Genomic DNA, 17038 nt, shown 5'->3' with positions numbered 1-17038 from the left:
AAGGACCAAAATAATTTTTATTGTCAACTATCCTTATCTGAAAAGTCAAGGATTGACTAACTTGCCTCAGAAATTCCCAAAAGATTTTCACAATTTTTCAAGGACAGAGACAAATCGTCACCTAAGTAGGTATAGAACTCCTTTGGAGAATTTTCAGTAGTATACCTTAATTTCAAAAGTTCAGCAGAGAAGAATTGGGATACTGCTATTCTTAGTTCTGAGTCAGTTTTCCTTACTGGATATTCCCATACCTCTTCTACTCTATCTTTAGGATGCCTTCTTCCATTCCTTTCTCATAGCATGTTTCATGTTTCAAGAAACACTTTCAGCTTTGCTTATCTTTCCCTATGGAAAATTCCTTCTTTTGAAGACAAAGCAAGAACTGACCCTTCTTTTCCCTTGAGAAAGAAGGATCTGTTTGAAAAGGATCTATTCAAGTCATCTATCATTTTTTAACTTTAAGATTTCCTTAATTGGTATAATAACAATATGATTTTTGCAAAGTGTTCCATTGTGAATAGTTTAAGGTATTAATGCTTAAAACTTTACTTGTACTAAGACTTTGAAGATGTCCTGTATCATTATTTGTTCCTCACATCAGCCTGGTAGATACTCCAAGTGTTATTATACACATTTTACTGACATGACTTGATTAAACCTCAGTGATGTTAAATAACTCACTATAGTTACATAGTTAATAGATTCTGGAGTCCTTCAAGTCCATTTATCTTAGCCTTTCACATTGCTACCTCTAATTTGACCAATCGTTGACATTGTTTGTGTCTTTTTCTCTTAGGTGAGAGGTTAAAATCAAATATTTGTATTGTAAAGAATGCCCAAAAACACATATGCTCAATGTAGACACTCTCTAGCTGTAAACAAAGGCATGTCATTTTCTATTTTTAGATTATTTTATTGCTTTTCTTTGTTTACATTATTGTCACTTCTCATTAGGAAAATCCTCTTCCCTTATAGAAGCCTTCCTTTTAACACAAAATTGTTGAGCAAAAGATTGTTTCTGAGAATATATTCTCAGAAATATATACTTCATTTGTACCTTCTCTTCTCTGAGGAGAGGCAGGTACATTTCATCTTCATTCTTCTCAGAATTAAGACTGGTCATCAAAATTTACATCAATGGAAAATACTTAATCCAGACTGACATACAGTTGAATGGGTAGCTTGTTGAGTTAATCCCTCATGACATTTGTCTAGTTTAGGCACTTCAGTGGACAGTAAGCTATATCTAGAACTGGACAAGACGGGGGGGAAATGAGCTGAATTACATTTGGGAACACAAAGAACACTTTCAACATTTTAATTTTTTAACTATTTGAAGATAGCTATTAAGTTTTTATTAACTGGATCTAATACAGCATGAGAATAGAATTCTTAATGGGAAAATAAACACTTAAATCACAGATTATTTTTATATTAATAAACTTGTCTCGTTGTAATGTAGGAGGATAAATAAAAATAGCTCCAAATATTCAAAATAAAATAATTAATGAGAGAGCCCAAACTCTATAGGTAAAAGCTTTTCTGATTTTTAGTTTGAACTGCATTGATATCTGAGAAAGGAATCTGTGTTCCTGATAGAGTAGGTTATTGGCCATGATAGAGGAAGGAGGGAGTGTCTTGATGATTAATAAAAGACTATTCCTAGCTCATATTCCTCTGGATGCTCATAAAAATGCTTTCTATTCATCAAATATGGTCAATTGCCATTTTGTTCTTCATGTTCTCATTCTTTTTTTCTTTCCTTTTGAAGAGCTGAGATGAAGAAAAAGAAAATTAAATCCAGAGATCAGAGCCTTATAATTTCAAGGCTTTATTATTTTCCTCTCCATACCCAAATCCACCCCCCACTCCCACCCTTTTTTGGCTTAAAAGCCAAAGATTGAATCAATGGAGATGGATTACAAATTTCAAATAACTGCACCTGTATTAAATTAAATTAATTTGAATCTAATGACTTTTATTTATTCTCAGAAAAAATCTTCTAAACAGTAGTGACCCTTGTAGAGGCAATGTTCATTTAAAACTTTCCCTCAACTCAGCCCAAACTTATTTTGATTTGATCTTGATATAAAAAAGGAAAAAAAAGACAGTTTTAGTTCTATTTGTAAAATATAAAATATAGCCAAGAGGTAAGGCTTCTCTATACAAGGCAATGTGATAATGATAATTATTAAGTGCACATTTTAAGGTAAAACATTAGAAGGTTGGCTTTTTTTTTTTTTTTGGCTAGTTTTGCTGCTGTCAGTCACTGCTCCTTTCTAGATACTCTCATCTATCTTGTCTTTTATGGTGATGTACTTTCTCGGTTTCCTTCCTTTCCTTCTTGGTTATTTCTCAGTTTCCTTTGAAAGTTCAATACCTCCTATCTCCTAAACCACTTTCTCTGCTCTATCTATACTTTTCCCCTTGGTAATCTTAACCGCTTCCATGATAATAAGTATCATCTCTTTGCAGATATATGCCAAGTATGTACATATCTAGCTTTAAACTTGGTCTTACCTTACTAATCACCTGTATCCCTATCTCAATATTCCTTTCTTACCACATACTAATCCCTTAACAAAATGCATTTTCATCCATTCATTAGCATCTCAAACTCAAAAGCTCAAAGTGAAAATGAGCTTGACACTCCCAGTTGCCAACCTTGAACTCTGCAAAATCCATTAGTAGATCACAGTGATTATATCTCTATAGTGCTATCCTGGAACTCACTTGAAACATTTAAGATCAGAAGATTTATAGTGGAAAGTACCAAAGGAAAATTTAATAATATTTTGTTTTTTTCCAAATACAAGCAAAGACAGTTTTCAACATTAATTTTTGCAAAGCCTTGTGTCCCCGCCCCCTCCCCAAGACAGCAAGCAATTCAACATAGGTTAAATGTGCAATTCTTCTAAACCTATTTCCATATTTGTCATGCTGTGCAAAATAATAATAATAATAAGATCAAAAGGGGAAAAAAACAAAACAAACACAACAATGATGAAAATACTATGCTTTGATACAAATTCAGTCTCCATAGTTTTCTCTCTAGTTGTGGGTGGCAGAAAGTACCAAAATTATGAAGAAAAAAATGAAAACTGAATAGTCTATGAATCCCACACTCAAAGCAAGAGGATAATTTCTTAATGAACACTTCTGAGACAGAATTTTTGGCCCTTCTTTGTGTTATGGGTCTCTTTTATAATAACATTTTAAAATCTTTTAAATAAAATGTACAGGTTTACAAAGAATTTTATCAATACATATGTATGTGGGGGGTGGATGGGGGTGTTTTCAATTTCATGGGGGAGGAGAAGGGAATAAACATGTATTAAGCACCTACTAACCCCAAGTTAAGAATTTCTGTTATAAAAGAAAGTAGTTAACAAACAGAGTTTGGGATCAAGAGAAGCAGCAGCTTCTTAAATCAACACTGTAGTAGCTAAAAATGCTTACTTCTGAAAGATTATTCTGGACACCTGAACAAAAGACCTTAAATCACATAGTGTTCGGTTGAGAACTATTCTGTTCCTTCCTGAAATTGTAAAGTCTAGTAAGGAAATTACATACAAACATAGGTAACCCTTATATATAATACTATATAAATGCGCAGATAACTTAGATAATTGGATTAGAATTTGTTTCAGTAAACCCAGTAAATCTCTGTACACTTCTGAGCTCATAAATGTTTGCAAATCCCCAAAGCCTCAAGGTCCAGATCCCACTCTGTGCAAAAGAGTATTCAGTATTACTCTTCCACTTAATTTAAAGTTTTCCCACAATTAGCATTCCAACACTTAAGTCCTTTGAAAAGTAATGTAAAGCCATCTCATATTTTGATCTTTATTGATGATTGTTATATTTATATTTATTATGTTATATATAATATATAAATATGTTATATTTATAATACTGTTTACATAAAGCCTTCTCATTAAAGTGGCTAAGCATAAGGTCTTTCTGCCCAAGTAAAAAATATCTTTTATCAAGTGTTCCCAAGCTAGATTAATAATCATAAGCTAGTTTTTTTCTATAGGACTGCCTATTAAATCACCCATAATTGTGTTTATTAGCTATTTTGTTATGAAAATCAGCCTCTAAAAAGAAGAGGAAAAAAAAACTCCCCACTGACTTTTCTTTATGAAATTGGCAGTCCAGGGATTAAAAAAACCAAACAAACAAAAAACACCAACTCAGAGTGAGAAAATAACCTCTGCAGTCTGGAAGAAATCTGAGATAGCCGATTTCTTCTCTCCTCATCACAGTTGTCACCATCTTCAGGATTTTACCACTATCTAATATGCATGGATTGAGGCAAGCTAGGATACAGAAGAGACTGTTTCTGCCCTCTCCAAGCCCTTGGGCCCATCTAGTACAAGAAATGCCTATGATCCTTTAATGTCATTCAGTGCATTATGGATTAAGTTTTTATAAACAGAACTTTCTCCTGCAAAATGAAGTGACTATGTAAGAAGAAGGAGGAAATTGGTTATTTGTTAAGTGTTATAAGAAGAAAAAGCTTAAATGAACCAATTAAGTTATGTAGATTTGGAGGTTTACTGTAAGTAACTTAGGAAACAACCTGGGCACGATGTAAATTTGAGAACTATAAATAGAATTAAAGACTGACACAAGATTTTATTGCATTTAGTAGAGGATTGGCAAATGGTAAGGGAATTCAACAAAGCTGGATTTCAGTCCTAGCTCTGCCACTTACTACCTATATTATCCAATATGTATACCTTAGTTCTTCTCACATCTAAAATGAAAGTGTAGGACTAGATGTTCCCTGAAGTTCCTTTTAGCTCTAAATTCTACAAAATCTAAATCAATGGTAAATGTTTCTACATTAACATAAGCACCTTTGCTGAACATAAGCTTTTCCTGTGCCATGATTGATATAGTTCCAAGTAAGCAACTGTATACATGTGTACATTGTTATTCTCCAATTTATGGGCACTCATTTTCTTTCCAGAAATGTTTGTCTAAAACATTTTTCTACATATATGATTATATGATATAAGATTATTCCTAGGCAAATCATTTTGGTCTCTATTTAGACTTGAATCTTTCCTTTATAAATTACTATTTTCTTTCCTTAGAAAATTTTATCTTTTTTTGATAGCCTATTACACATTTTAAATAGTCAGATCTATCTTTGCTATTGGGCTTTTGCCTTTTCATTTTTGAAATTCTGAAAGTTTAATGATCATTTGGGGGATCTAGTGGAGGAATGCAGTTAAATTCTGAATATGTCAAAAAAAAAATACTGTATAATCAAAACATTTTGAGATAAGGTGAATTTGTCACCTCATTCCCTACCTCCCCTTCCCCAATTTTTTTCTCCATTTTAGTTCCATGTTGGGTATTTTTATTCTTATTATTTGGACTGACTTTTTTTTAAAAGCAAGTCCCTGAAATTGGTATTGATTATTTTAATGTTCACAAATGCATAGGGAAGATTTGATCTACTTTTCAGTGAAATATAAAAAATGAGAAGAACTAAAAGCCTTTTATAAACATGCTGGCCTTTTCAGAAAAGGCCAAAAATAGACCTTGTAAAGCAAAAATGAGAGGTTTTTCTTTGTCATTTTTCCTCAAAGGACATGCAAGTATATCCACAGAAGGGGGACAGAACCAAGACTGAGAAGTGATGCTTTAATCTATTTTGGCTTTGACTTGAGACACCTTGAAAGATAGGAAGGATCATTTTGGGGAGGGGAAGGGTGTTGAGCAGCTTAATGGAAATGAAAAAAAAGTATCTTGCAGTAGGCCCTATCTCTGGTTTTGTCCCTCTATATTTGGGCTTCATGTAAATATTCAAAGATAATGCCATGACTACCATCAGACATTTTCTATGACCTCACCCCCAAAGTTATATTTTTTTGGAAGGCCCTACCTCTTCCTCCTAACCATGCATTTTAGGGTCACGAATGGTAAACCTTCTGGGGAACAAGAATCTTGACTTCCATTTCTTTTTTTCCCCCACATCAAGCAGCATTGTTAACTTTTCATATCAGAACAAAAGGCATGTTGCCAAAGGAGAGATACAATGTGCAATTTTGGGGAAATGGAACAAATTAAAGATTTTGTGCAGATTGGTTTTAGAGATCATCCCAATCTGAGGACTGCCAGGAAGATAAGGAGATCAAAACCCCCCAAAATAGTGCCTCTACTGCTCCCTTTCTTTGAGACTATGTACAAGTTACATAAACTCTAAAAGTTTCAGTTTCTTGACTTGTATGATAAAGATAACTGTAATTGTAGTAGATATTTATGTATCATAAAAGTAGATCTTTAAGGGCTATCGAGTAACTGAGACCCTGAAAGTTCAAATGACTTAGTCACATAGTATTTGTGCCAAGATTTAAAACTAAATCTGGCACTTTGCATTTTACCAAGTTGTCTCTAATCCCTTGAAAACCCATTGTGAGGACCATCTGAAATAATCTATGTGCTTTGAAAATTTTTAAGTTTTCTTTAGATATTAGTTGTTATTATTTCTCCCTGTAGCAGAGCAAAATCAACACTAATGTTGTATGTCATATTCCACACTCATAGTCACCATCTATTGGAATATGGAGGATGGGCATTGCATTTAGTCTCCATTCAGTTTTGTTTTCTCTACTGTTGGATGACTTTATTTGAGCTAATTACCATATTTTTCTTGAAATCACTTCACATAAAAATAGGAATAATAAAACTCCAATTATTTTCAAAGTGCTTTGAAATTTTTATTAGGAAGGAATTATGAAAATATACGAGATTATTTTCTTTAAAAGCTTTTGAACAGTATCTATAAAATCAGTCATAAGTGTTTTTGAACTTTAGGCAAAAATATAAAAATCAGAATCCCCTTTTTCTCCCTTTTGTGAGGTTAGGTATATGGCTACCCACAAGTTTAAATATTATAAAAAGAATTTTAAGGGCAGGAAAAATATTTCCTCTTAATACTATTAATACTCCCCCTCCCCCCCACACACACACATATACACACAACTTCAGGTAATTTCAATTCAGTTCAGTTTCCATTAACAATAATCTTTATTCACATTAATATGTGTAACAGTCTATTCAGAGTAGGTCTCAGGTTGAGTGATTTGCTAATGGGATAAAGCGTTCAATTTCTTACTGAGGAATCAAGGAATCTGTGGTCCTCTTACTCTTGGAAAGGGGTGTGTAGGATCTTCAGAGAGGACTAATACTTTGGGTGTGAGGGCTTGCTGAGCTCTTTTCAGAATTGATCATTTACTTGGTATCTACCTGTCTCTCAACTCTCACCTGTAACTGAGTCAAATTTAAAAGAATACAAGTCATTTACCAATTGCTAATTCACCAATGAACAAATAACTTTTGATGAAGAAATTAAAGCCATTTATAACCATATGAGAAAATGTTCTAAATCATTATTGATTAGAGAATTGCAAATTAAAACAACTCTGAGGTACCACCACATACCTATCAGATTGGCTACAATGTACGGAAAAGATCATGATAAATGTTGGAAGGGATGTGGGAAAACCAAGGCACTAATGCATTGTTGGTGGAGTTATGAATTTATCCATAATTCTGGAGAGCAATTTGGAACTATGCCCAATGGACTATAAAATTGTACATACACTTTGATCCAGCAGTATCTTTACTGGGGTCTGTATTCCAAAGAGATCATAAAAGAGGGGTAAGGAACCACATGTGCAAAACTGTTCAGCTCTTTTTGTGGTGGCAAGGAATTGGAAATTGAGTGGATGCCCATCTGTTAGGGAATGGTTGAATAAAGTTAAAGTTCTTGAAGGTAAAGGAATATTATTATTCTATAAAGAAATGATGAGCAGGCTGATTTCAGAAAAGCCTGGAAAGACTTAAATGAACTGATGCTAAGTGAAATGAGTAGAACCAAGAGAACATTGTACACAGCAACAATAAGATTATGTGATGACCAATGTGATGAACTTGGTTCTTCTCAACACTGCAGTGATTCAAGATAATTACAACAGACTTGGGATAGAAAATGTCATCCACATCCAGGGCGAGAACTATGGAGATTGAATGTGGATTGAAGCATACTATTCTCACCAATTTTTTGGTTTGCTTTTTTCTCTTGTGGTTTTTTCCTTTTGTTCCGATTTTTCTTTCACAAACATGACTAATATGGAAATGTCTTGCAAATGATTATACACGAATAACCTATGTCAGATTGCTTTTTGTCTTTAGGAGGAGGGAAGGAGAAAAAAAATTGAAGTAAAAATCTTACAAAAATGAATGTTTACATGTATTCTAAGATTAAAATATTTTATTAATAACTAGATTCTCTAAAAGTATCTAGAAACGTGAAGAAAAGAAGCTTGTATTTTAACTTAAAGGTTAAATAAAACTAATTGTAAAAAGATGACTTGCTATGATATTTGAAAGATGAAAACACTCGATACTTGAATTTTGTTAAGGTGATTTAAATTCACTGGTTTTGCTTAATCACTATAGCAAAAACAATATGACATTTGCTTATAAACAGCTTACTGCTGGCCAAAAAAAAACCACCCAGGTAAAATCTCCAGTCTCTGACAAAGTGAAAGAATTCAGTGTGGAAAGGGCAGTCAGTCAATAAATACTTAAATATCTACTATTTAGCAGTCACTGTGCTAAGGGCCGACTGCTGCTGGAAGAAGGTGATAGATGATGCCTGAAGTCAAACCCAATTAAATAAAACAGGTACAATTTGGGAGGGATCTATCAAACTTTGTTCTTCATAGCAAAACTTTATTAGAAGTACATAGGATCCCCTAAAGAATGGTTCTGAACATGGGATTAGAAATTCATAAATTAAAAAGTAAATGTACATGTGCCCACTTATATATAGGATTAGATAACTCAATTATATGCCTCTAATAATAGAAAGGTCTAGTCTTTCTACCCAAACCAAACTCTAATATCTATTATCTTCTTGTTCTGTTGTTTCAATCATGTTCAATTCTTCATGGCTCCATTTGAGGTTTTCTTGACAAAAATATTGGAATACTTTACCATTTTCTTCTCTAGCTTATTTTATAAATGAGAAAACTTGAGGCAAATAAGGTTAAATGACTTGCCCAGAGTGCACACACAGCAAGTATCTGGATTTGAACTCAAATCTTCCTAACTCTACACCTGGCATTCTATCCACTGTGTTACTTAGCTCCTATCCAGGATCTTACAGAGCAACTAATTTGTAGTCATAATTCTGCTGTTCACTTCCTTGATTTTCCTAAATGCATGTTGTTTTAAAATAAATTAGAAGCTTTTAAATTTAGTGCTTCCCTTGCAGAGAAATTGCTATAAGCAAAATCTCAGGGTGTCATTTTAAAGGCAGATGGTAAATTTGTGATAGCCTAGATTTACATGTCCTTATTTAAATCAGAATGACCCAGAATAAATGACTTCACAAGAATGACCTTGCCTTTGGATGGAATTCTTGAAACATCAGAGTATCCAGAAATCTTCAAATCCTGGGAGTACAGGATAGCAAAATTTCAAGGGACATTTAATTCCCTGGATTAACTTGATTTCTTTTTCTTTCTTTAAATACAGCCCTTAGTGTGATGCTTAGATAGTCCAACCTTTCTTATTTGTTTCTGTTTTAAAGAGGAGTCAAATTGATTTTCTGTATGTGTTTTTCTCTTTCTTTATTTAAAGGACAAAAAGCTTAAAGAGCAAGAGAAGAAAGGGGATTTTCTTCATCGACCATTTCCAAAAACATTAGATAAGAACTTGAGTTCATACAAACAGCCATCTGCTTGTCTCATCACACAGATGCAAAACACCAAAGCCAGAAAGGACCAGAAAACTACCAAACCTAGTTTCCTGGAAAAAGGTTAGTCAAAAGCAAATTGCTTTTATTCAGTGCTTTCCATATGGCCAGTGTAATCCTTGGTCCTATTAAGATATAGAAGTATAATATATAGTTCTCACCCTCACAGTTTACGTATTATTGAAGAGACAAGGTTAAGGCACATAGAATAGAGAACAAGTACGTATCTAACTGTGTTGCCAATTATATGCACAACAGAAGGTCAAAGAAGAGAGATATCTGTGTGGGCTGGAGAAGTTAGAGGCTTTATGGGGAGGCAGAACTTGAAAGATTAGGGAGGAGGACCTTAAGTAAAAAAAAACAGCATGAGCAAAAGCAAAGAGGCAGGAATGAACATGGGGTGTTGGGAACAGGGAGATTGGTCTACAAAGGAGATATTTTTCAGCTGGGAGATTTGCCAGGGCCCCTAAATCACTCCTATATCACACCACTTAGGCAGCTGCCTACACTGGGCCATTAAAATAAGCCATTTATACCTACAATATGGTAGGAAAAAAAATAGAAATGCATCGTTGCAAATTAAACTTGAAATCTAATTTTTTTTTAATTAAAAGCAATTCTTTCTTTTCTGAGACAAATTACAAACTAGGAATTTGACAATAATTAAATATTAATGATTTATATGCCACTTTAAGCTTGTTTTAAAAATACTATTTTACTTTTATCTCATTCTTTTTGTTTATTTTTAGTTTTTAAAATACTTTATTAATACTTTTTTTATGTCACAACTACCTACTTTTCTTTCTATTCCCTTCCAAAGGAAAGGCCTCCTTTATACCAAATGTGTATAGTTAAACTAAACAAATCAACATATTAGCTATATCTGAGAATGTATGTCTGATTCTGTACTTCTAGTCTATTAGCTTTCTATTAAGGCATGCAATCTAAGTTTCATTTTCTCTTTTGAAATCATAGTAGAGAGAGAAATGTGACAAATAGGTGGTTTTCAGTTACACAAAAGTTTCTCACATCTAATGTTTAATGGTTTATCTCTGGGTGGGATAAAGAACACTTTAATTTCAGTAATAGAAATTTAAAAGATTTAAAACAAATATGCAAAAATTTGCTATGCCAGGATGCCTGGAACATAATAGACTGTATTTGGTGTGCTTGTTTTGTTTCTTTGTTAGAGCTTAATAGTTAAAGCTTTTAACACTTTCCTTTTGCTGGATCCCAGTGAAGTGAAAGTCAAAATCACACAGTACTTGGGAGTACCACTGCATCAAGTTACCTTGCTGGTTTTCTACTCATTCATAATTCTACTTGAAAACAAGAATTATCTCACCTCATTTTCCATTATAAAAGAAATCTTAAATGCTGGAAGTGGGATTTGATTATAAAAGAAATGACTGGTTAGTCAAATACAATTCTGACGTATCACAATTCCAGAATCAACTTTTGTTTAAAAATTCCAAGAAATGAGTGATAACTTCAAAATTAAAGCAATTTTATGTCTTATTTGGGTATTTTATATAAATTTGTAAGTAATTTGTTAAGTTGTTATCCATTTTATTGGCAGGTAATTAAGCAAAATGATGTCTAAATTCTTTTATATCCTCATTGTTAGTTGTGGTTTCTCCTTTTATACATTTTTATATTAGTGATTTGATATTATTTTTTTTAAAGTCAAAAAGTTAAAGGTTTTTCTACTTTGTTAGTCCCTTTAAAATTTTCAAAATTTTATTTATTCATCAAAACATTTTTATGTGGCTTTTTTAGTTTCTCTCTTGTTGATTAATATGTTGTGAGATATAATTTCCCCCCTTAAAACTGCTTTGGTTTAATCTCACAGGTTTCTTAATGTTCATTATATTTTCTTTGATGAACATTTCTATCATATCTATAATTTGTTTTCTGATTCTGAGACTTTTTTTTGCCTCCAATTAGGTCTTTTTCTTTTCTTTAAATATCTTATTGATTATGATTTTGTATTATAATAAAGAATGGATATGTTTGATTTTTCTACATTTATTTAGATTGATTGCTATGCAGATCTTAGAAATATGTATGTTCCTTTTAATTCCCATTCAGTAATTGCCAGAGAATCATTATATTCAGCCTTTCTAAAACGCTAATCAGGTTTTTAATTCTTTTCATGTTTAATTTTATTTAAATATAGCTAAATAAGAAAGGAGCAGATTAAGATTCTTCAAAATTTCAGTCTTGTATGTTTTTCCTGAAGTTCAGTGCTGGAGATAACAAATAAAAACAAAAAGAAAAATATTTCCTGTCCTCATGGAATTTATATTCTAATGGAATATAGGAGGAAGACTACACACAAAAAAGAAACTGAAAAGCACCCAATCTGGGAGATGGGGATAAAGCTACTTAGCAAGTTGGAGGGAGTGGGTGATTTTGAAATCTGAGAAATCATCTTTGGAGCTGAAAGGTGAATGAAGGCAGGCCCACCTGTTCTTCCTCCCACTCCCTTTATTTTAAAGAGTATATGTATTGGAATTTTGATTTAGAGAAAAGAAATGAGTCTGATAAAGGGAATATTGGAGAAAAGCTAGGAGGAAAAAAGAAGTAAAGAATATAGAGAGTGCTTCTCTGATGAGAATGTTTTCATCTTTATTTGGAGGACCTTTTTGAGAAGAATGTTTGTTACCTAGAGAGAAAATGAATGATGTAGAATTTTATTTTCACATGTGCTTCCCCCCCATTTTCTTTTGTAAAGAGATATTTTTGCATTCTGTCATACAAATAAAAAAAAAAATTAGATTGCCACCGAAGTAGAAATTCTGAAAATCAAAGAGATAAACAAAATTGGAAGCAAAATTAAAAACCTCTTCCATTGTAAATAATATTGAGAGCTACATTTTTTTTAACTAATAGACATACCATTTGCTAACCTAATTTTTTAAAAAAAGAAAGAAAAAACAATTTGCTTTTTTTCAATAGTATTTAATTTTTCTACTTATTTGTAAAGATGGTTTTCAACACTTATTTTTGTAAGATTTTGAGTTCCAAAATTTTTCTCCCTCCCTTCCTTACCTCCCCTCTCCCCAGGTCAACAAACAATATAATATAGGTTATACATGTACAATCAGAAAAATCAAATGGTTACTATAAAAAATGATGAAAGAGAACTTATAATAGATCTAAGAGGAAATAAAAGGAAATCATTAAAAATTACTTTGTCCAATAAATGCTAGCAAAAAAAAAAAAAGGATTTTTAAAACAACTTTATTGGTATATAAATGATTTATAATCATAATTACAAAAGACCAGTGATGGAAGTATATCTTCTACCTTTTAGATAATAGAGATAATAGAGTGTAGGTGCAATGTAAATTTGTTTTGCCCAACTATAATTATTTGTTAAAGAGAATCCTTTTATTTGGGAGGGTTGCTAATAAGACAAAGAAAAAAAGGATAGAGCAGTACACAAATATTTTTAAAATATGCAAAAGAGATCAGAAAGAAGTTCAGATGGAGACCCCAGAAAAGCACAGGCATATTCTATATAAGGTAAAGTTTCTATCGACATTATTTTTTGCAATAATATATAATTGTTATGATTGATATGCTATATGTCTTAAAAGGTTTGTGTGTATATAAAAATATGTAACATTCATGGTTTTTTATGTAATTATATTTTTCTGGACTTGATATGTGAAAAACGTTCATTTTTATTTCCTAACCTACCTAAATATATATATATTTAAAAATCAGTTACTCCATTTCTTCTTTTCCTGTTTTCCTATTGATATCAGAAAAGCTATACAAGATACTTAATGGTTTTTTCAGCAATTTGATTTTTTTTGATTGCAGATTCATTTCGTGGCCTTAGCCCCTTCCATGAAACTGCTATAGGAGCCAAAACTGGGTGTATTGCATCCTGTTCCTTGGAATATCTTGAAATTCAGCATCCCAGGACCCCAAGAATTATGAAGAAGCAAGAGCTTCATCAGCAAGAATCTGCAAGCATGGGGATGCAGTCAAAAGAAGCTCATTTAATCCTAGATGTTGTGCGATCCTTTGAATCTGTTGATAGAGAGGACCAAATAGAACTGCTCTCTCCAACTCATCATTATAGGATTTTGAGTTCACCAGTGAACATTTTACGAAGAAACTCTAATGAGAGGACATTGTCCCCAGTCTTACCATTGGGGAGCATCTCCCCTAGCAAAGTTCCCACTCATTCTATTCCAGTCTCTTTTGCCTATGAAGAAAAAAATAGCCCTTCAAGGGAAGAGGGTATGTGTTCTCCTCCAGCAGTTCCTCCTAATGGCACTACACATCCTCTGGGGAGTCCAAATTGTGTGAAAAGTAGAGGCAGATTTCCTATGATGGGAGTTGGACAAATGTTGAGAAAGAGAAATCAGACTATTCAGTCTTCCACTGACAAGCCTTTGGAGGCCCGGCTGCCTCCACTACATCAGATTAATCCAGGAAACATTTCATTTGATACCAATGACAATGTGAAAGGCCAATGTTAATTTAGGTCATCAGAATTCTAGCATCTCTTAGGATTTGGAAGTTTCACCACAAAGGGAAAGTATTGTTATACAGCTCCATATATCTGCCAGAGTGTTATGTCTGAGGAATCTTTTCTTTCACAGGCTTATTTTATGATATAAGAGATAGATAAGTTCTTCATATATTTTGTGTTTAAAAAACGAAACACAACTTTATAGCTGAAGTTCATTAGTCTTTGAAGCCTGTACAGTGAAACCTATTTCCCTGAATGTCAGAAAAGTATACATATTTATGTGTATACACACATATGTATGTGCACATACATATATATGTATACACATGTGTGTATATATGTGTAATATATATTTGGTGGGAGTGGGGGGAATTTGATATAAATAATTACCAATTTAGATCATTCAATCTTCTCTCTTCATTACTGGGATCCCTTTTGGGAATAAGAATTTTCGTGTGTTGACAGTCTATGTGTGTGTCAAATTAACCAGATATTGCTAGTTTTCTCCTTAATTTTATGTTATGTAAACAATGCCAACATCTATGTGTTTCTGAGTGGAATCTTTTCATTCTACTATATCCTAATTATGTGTAAAACAATTATATCAAAAGAGCATTCAGTTGGCAGAAAAGTTTGATTCACAAAAGCTTTTGCAATGGAGTGAATCCATTAAGATAATCATGGCATGCTCTAGTAAGATAAGAACTAGTGTTCATTGCTCCAGTTTATTGATAAAGACTATCAAAATTAAGAGATACAGGCAACCCTGATGCACTGTTGAGCCACAGACACAAGACAGAGCCATCTCCCCAAAGGAGAAAGGGCTTTTGGACTGAGAACAAACTGAATTTCAAGAATTAAGATGAAAAAGAAGACAGGAACTCTGCTCTCTGGAGCAAGGTTTTGCCAAGGTTTCTGTGACTGTTGTTTGGTCAGAGGTGTTTGAGCTTCCTCTCATTTCTACTTGAAATTAGTTAATGGGCAAATCATTTCTCTTTCCTTTAAATTTTTAAAAAAACAAAATTATTGTCAGCAAACATAGACAAAGAACAGAAGAGGACTCTATATGTAACTGTAAACTTCTGTTTTTATGATTTTTGTTTTAAGTTGAACATAATAGTGGTAAAAAAAAAAAATGCCCCATTTGTGTCCTTTTTTGAAATTTTATCTGCTTTTATGTGTATTTTTTACTTTTCATTGTTAGTCCATTTTTTTTTTGCGTATTCCTATCTCTATTCACTATCACTATTCACTGATCTTCTCCCTAACTTAGCTTCCAAAATAGCAAATCATTCTTTCACAAAGGAAATTTTCATTATGAGATACTGAACACAAATGAAGTCATTTGGTAAGTCAAAAAATGATTCTCTTAAGCTCATGGTTTCATTGGGAACTTTTAAAAGGTTAGTGGAGGTTATCATAGTCTTAGGAATGGAAGAGATTCTTAGCAGTCATCTTAAAGAAGACGAAATCAGTTGTAAGCCATGCAAGAGTCTTCTCTTGGCTGGGCAACTGGGTGGTGCAATATGTAATAAATGATCAGAAAGACTCTGAGTTCAAATCTGGCCTTAACTCTTAAAGAGTTGTGTGACCCTGATCGAGTCATTTAACATATTTGTGTCTGTTTCCTCAGTTGTAAAATGGGAATAAAGATCATTGTGTTCCTCCTGGAATTATTGTGAGATCAAACAAAATTTGTAAAGTATCTGGCATACAGTCCATTTTTTAGCCTATGTCTACCAATGTTACATGTGTGTTTTTTGCAAGGGTTGAGGATTGGGTGGGTGGGGAATAGAGTTAATCTCCTGCACTTATGTGTTCTGACACACCCATCTTCTAACAAGCTAGGTTGGGACATTCCAAGATGTTTCTCAGACATTTGCAGTTGGTTCCCTCAAAAGGAGCATTAAAATGGAATTCTTATAGCCAGAAGGCTATGAATGAATCTCCATAGCAGTGTTATTTCTGGCCTGCCAACGAAGGTAGCACATTCTAGAATAAAGTTGTCTGTTATGAACTGTGAAAACAAATTTACCAGGCATATGCCATATTTAAATGCATTGTCTCCTTTAAGTACTGCTGTTGACTGAGGATGGGGGTTGTGGATGGAGGGGAAGAAAAGAAAAGAGAAAGGGGAAAAGAACAGGTTTTTAGTTCTCTTCCCCCACACAGATTTGCTAAGGATTTTTAAAAATTGAACTAAAGCTGTGTGCATTGAGAATTTTTGTCTAGACTGTATCTAGTCTTCACTGCATCTGATTATTTCCAGCTTAAACTCCATACTTTAGTTGTTTTCTCTTCTTAGCCATTGATTTTACTTGCTGCTACATTGAATCATGAATGGACCCTGACACATAGGAAAAAACAATTGGTAATCCAAGGAAAATGAGCAAAGTTGGAACACAAATGTGATTAGCTTAACATAGGTGTTGGATAACTTGGAGAGATGGGTCACAGGCTCAGGGAAAGTTCTTTACCTATTGAATAATGTAATTGTGAACCAGAATCTCATCTGTGAGTACTCTACTGAAAACAAGTCAGAACCTCATTTTCTTTTAGTAAACAGGTAAATAATCCCTAAAACAATATGGGAAGAGGGGGAAAGTGAGGATTAAGATATTGTTCCCCTTCGAAGAATTTACATTCTACTGTAGAGATACAAGTTTTTGGATAATACAGGAAATAGAGAAAATAAGTACTAAATTATATGGGAAGAATACAAATATCTGGGGAAATCACAAAAGCCCTCTGAGTCTAGA

The 17038-nt window shown here is 33.1% G+C and overlaps 1 protein-coding gene across 1 annotated transcript in view; it reads left to right on the top strand.

Moving 5' to 3' along the window:
* The window catches only part of HUNK (hormonally up-regulated Neu-associated kinase), a 132878-nt gene extending 116866 nt beyond the window's left edge, over positions 1-16012 (top strand). The window contains exons 9-10 of the mRNA XM_051984976.1: positions 9670-9847; positions 13619-16012. Of these exons, the coding sequence (XP_051840936.1) occupies positions 9670-9847; positions 13619-14286 (846 nt within the window). The 3' untranslated portion in view covers positions 14287-16012. The remainder of the gene's footprint in view (positions 1-9669; positions 9848-13618) is intronic.
* Positions 16013-17038: the final 1026 nt, after the last annotated feature.

The sequence above is a fragment of the Antechinus flavipes genome, chromosome 3 (assembly GCF_016432865.1).
Source record: "Antechinus flavipes isolate AdamAnt ecotype Samford, QLD, Australia chromosome 3, AdamAnt_v2, whole genome shotgun sequence".
Classification (NCBI taxonomy): Eukaryota; Metazoa; Chordata; class Mammalia; order Dasyuromorphia; family Dasyuridae; genus Antechinus; species Antechinus flavipes.
This window is presented reverse-complemented; position numbering and strand designations above follow the sequence as displayed.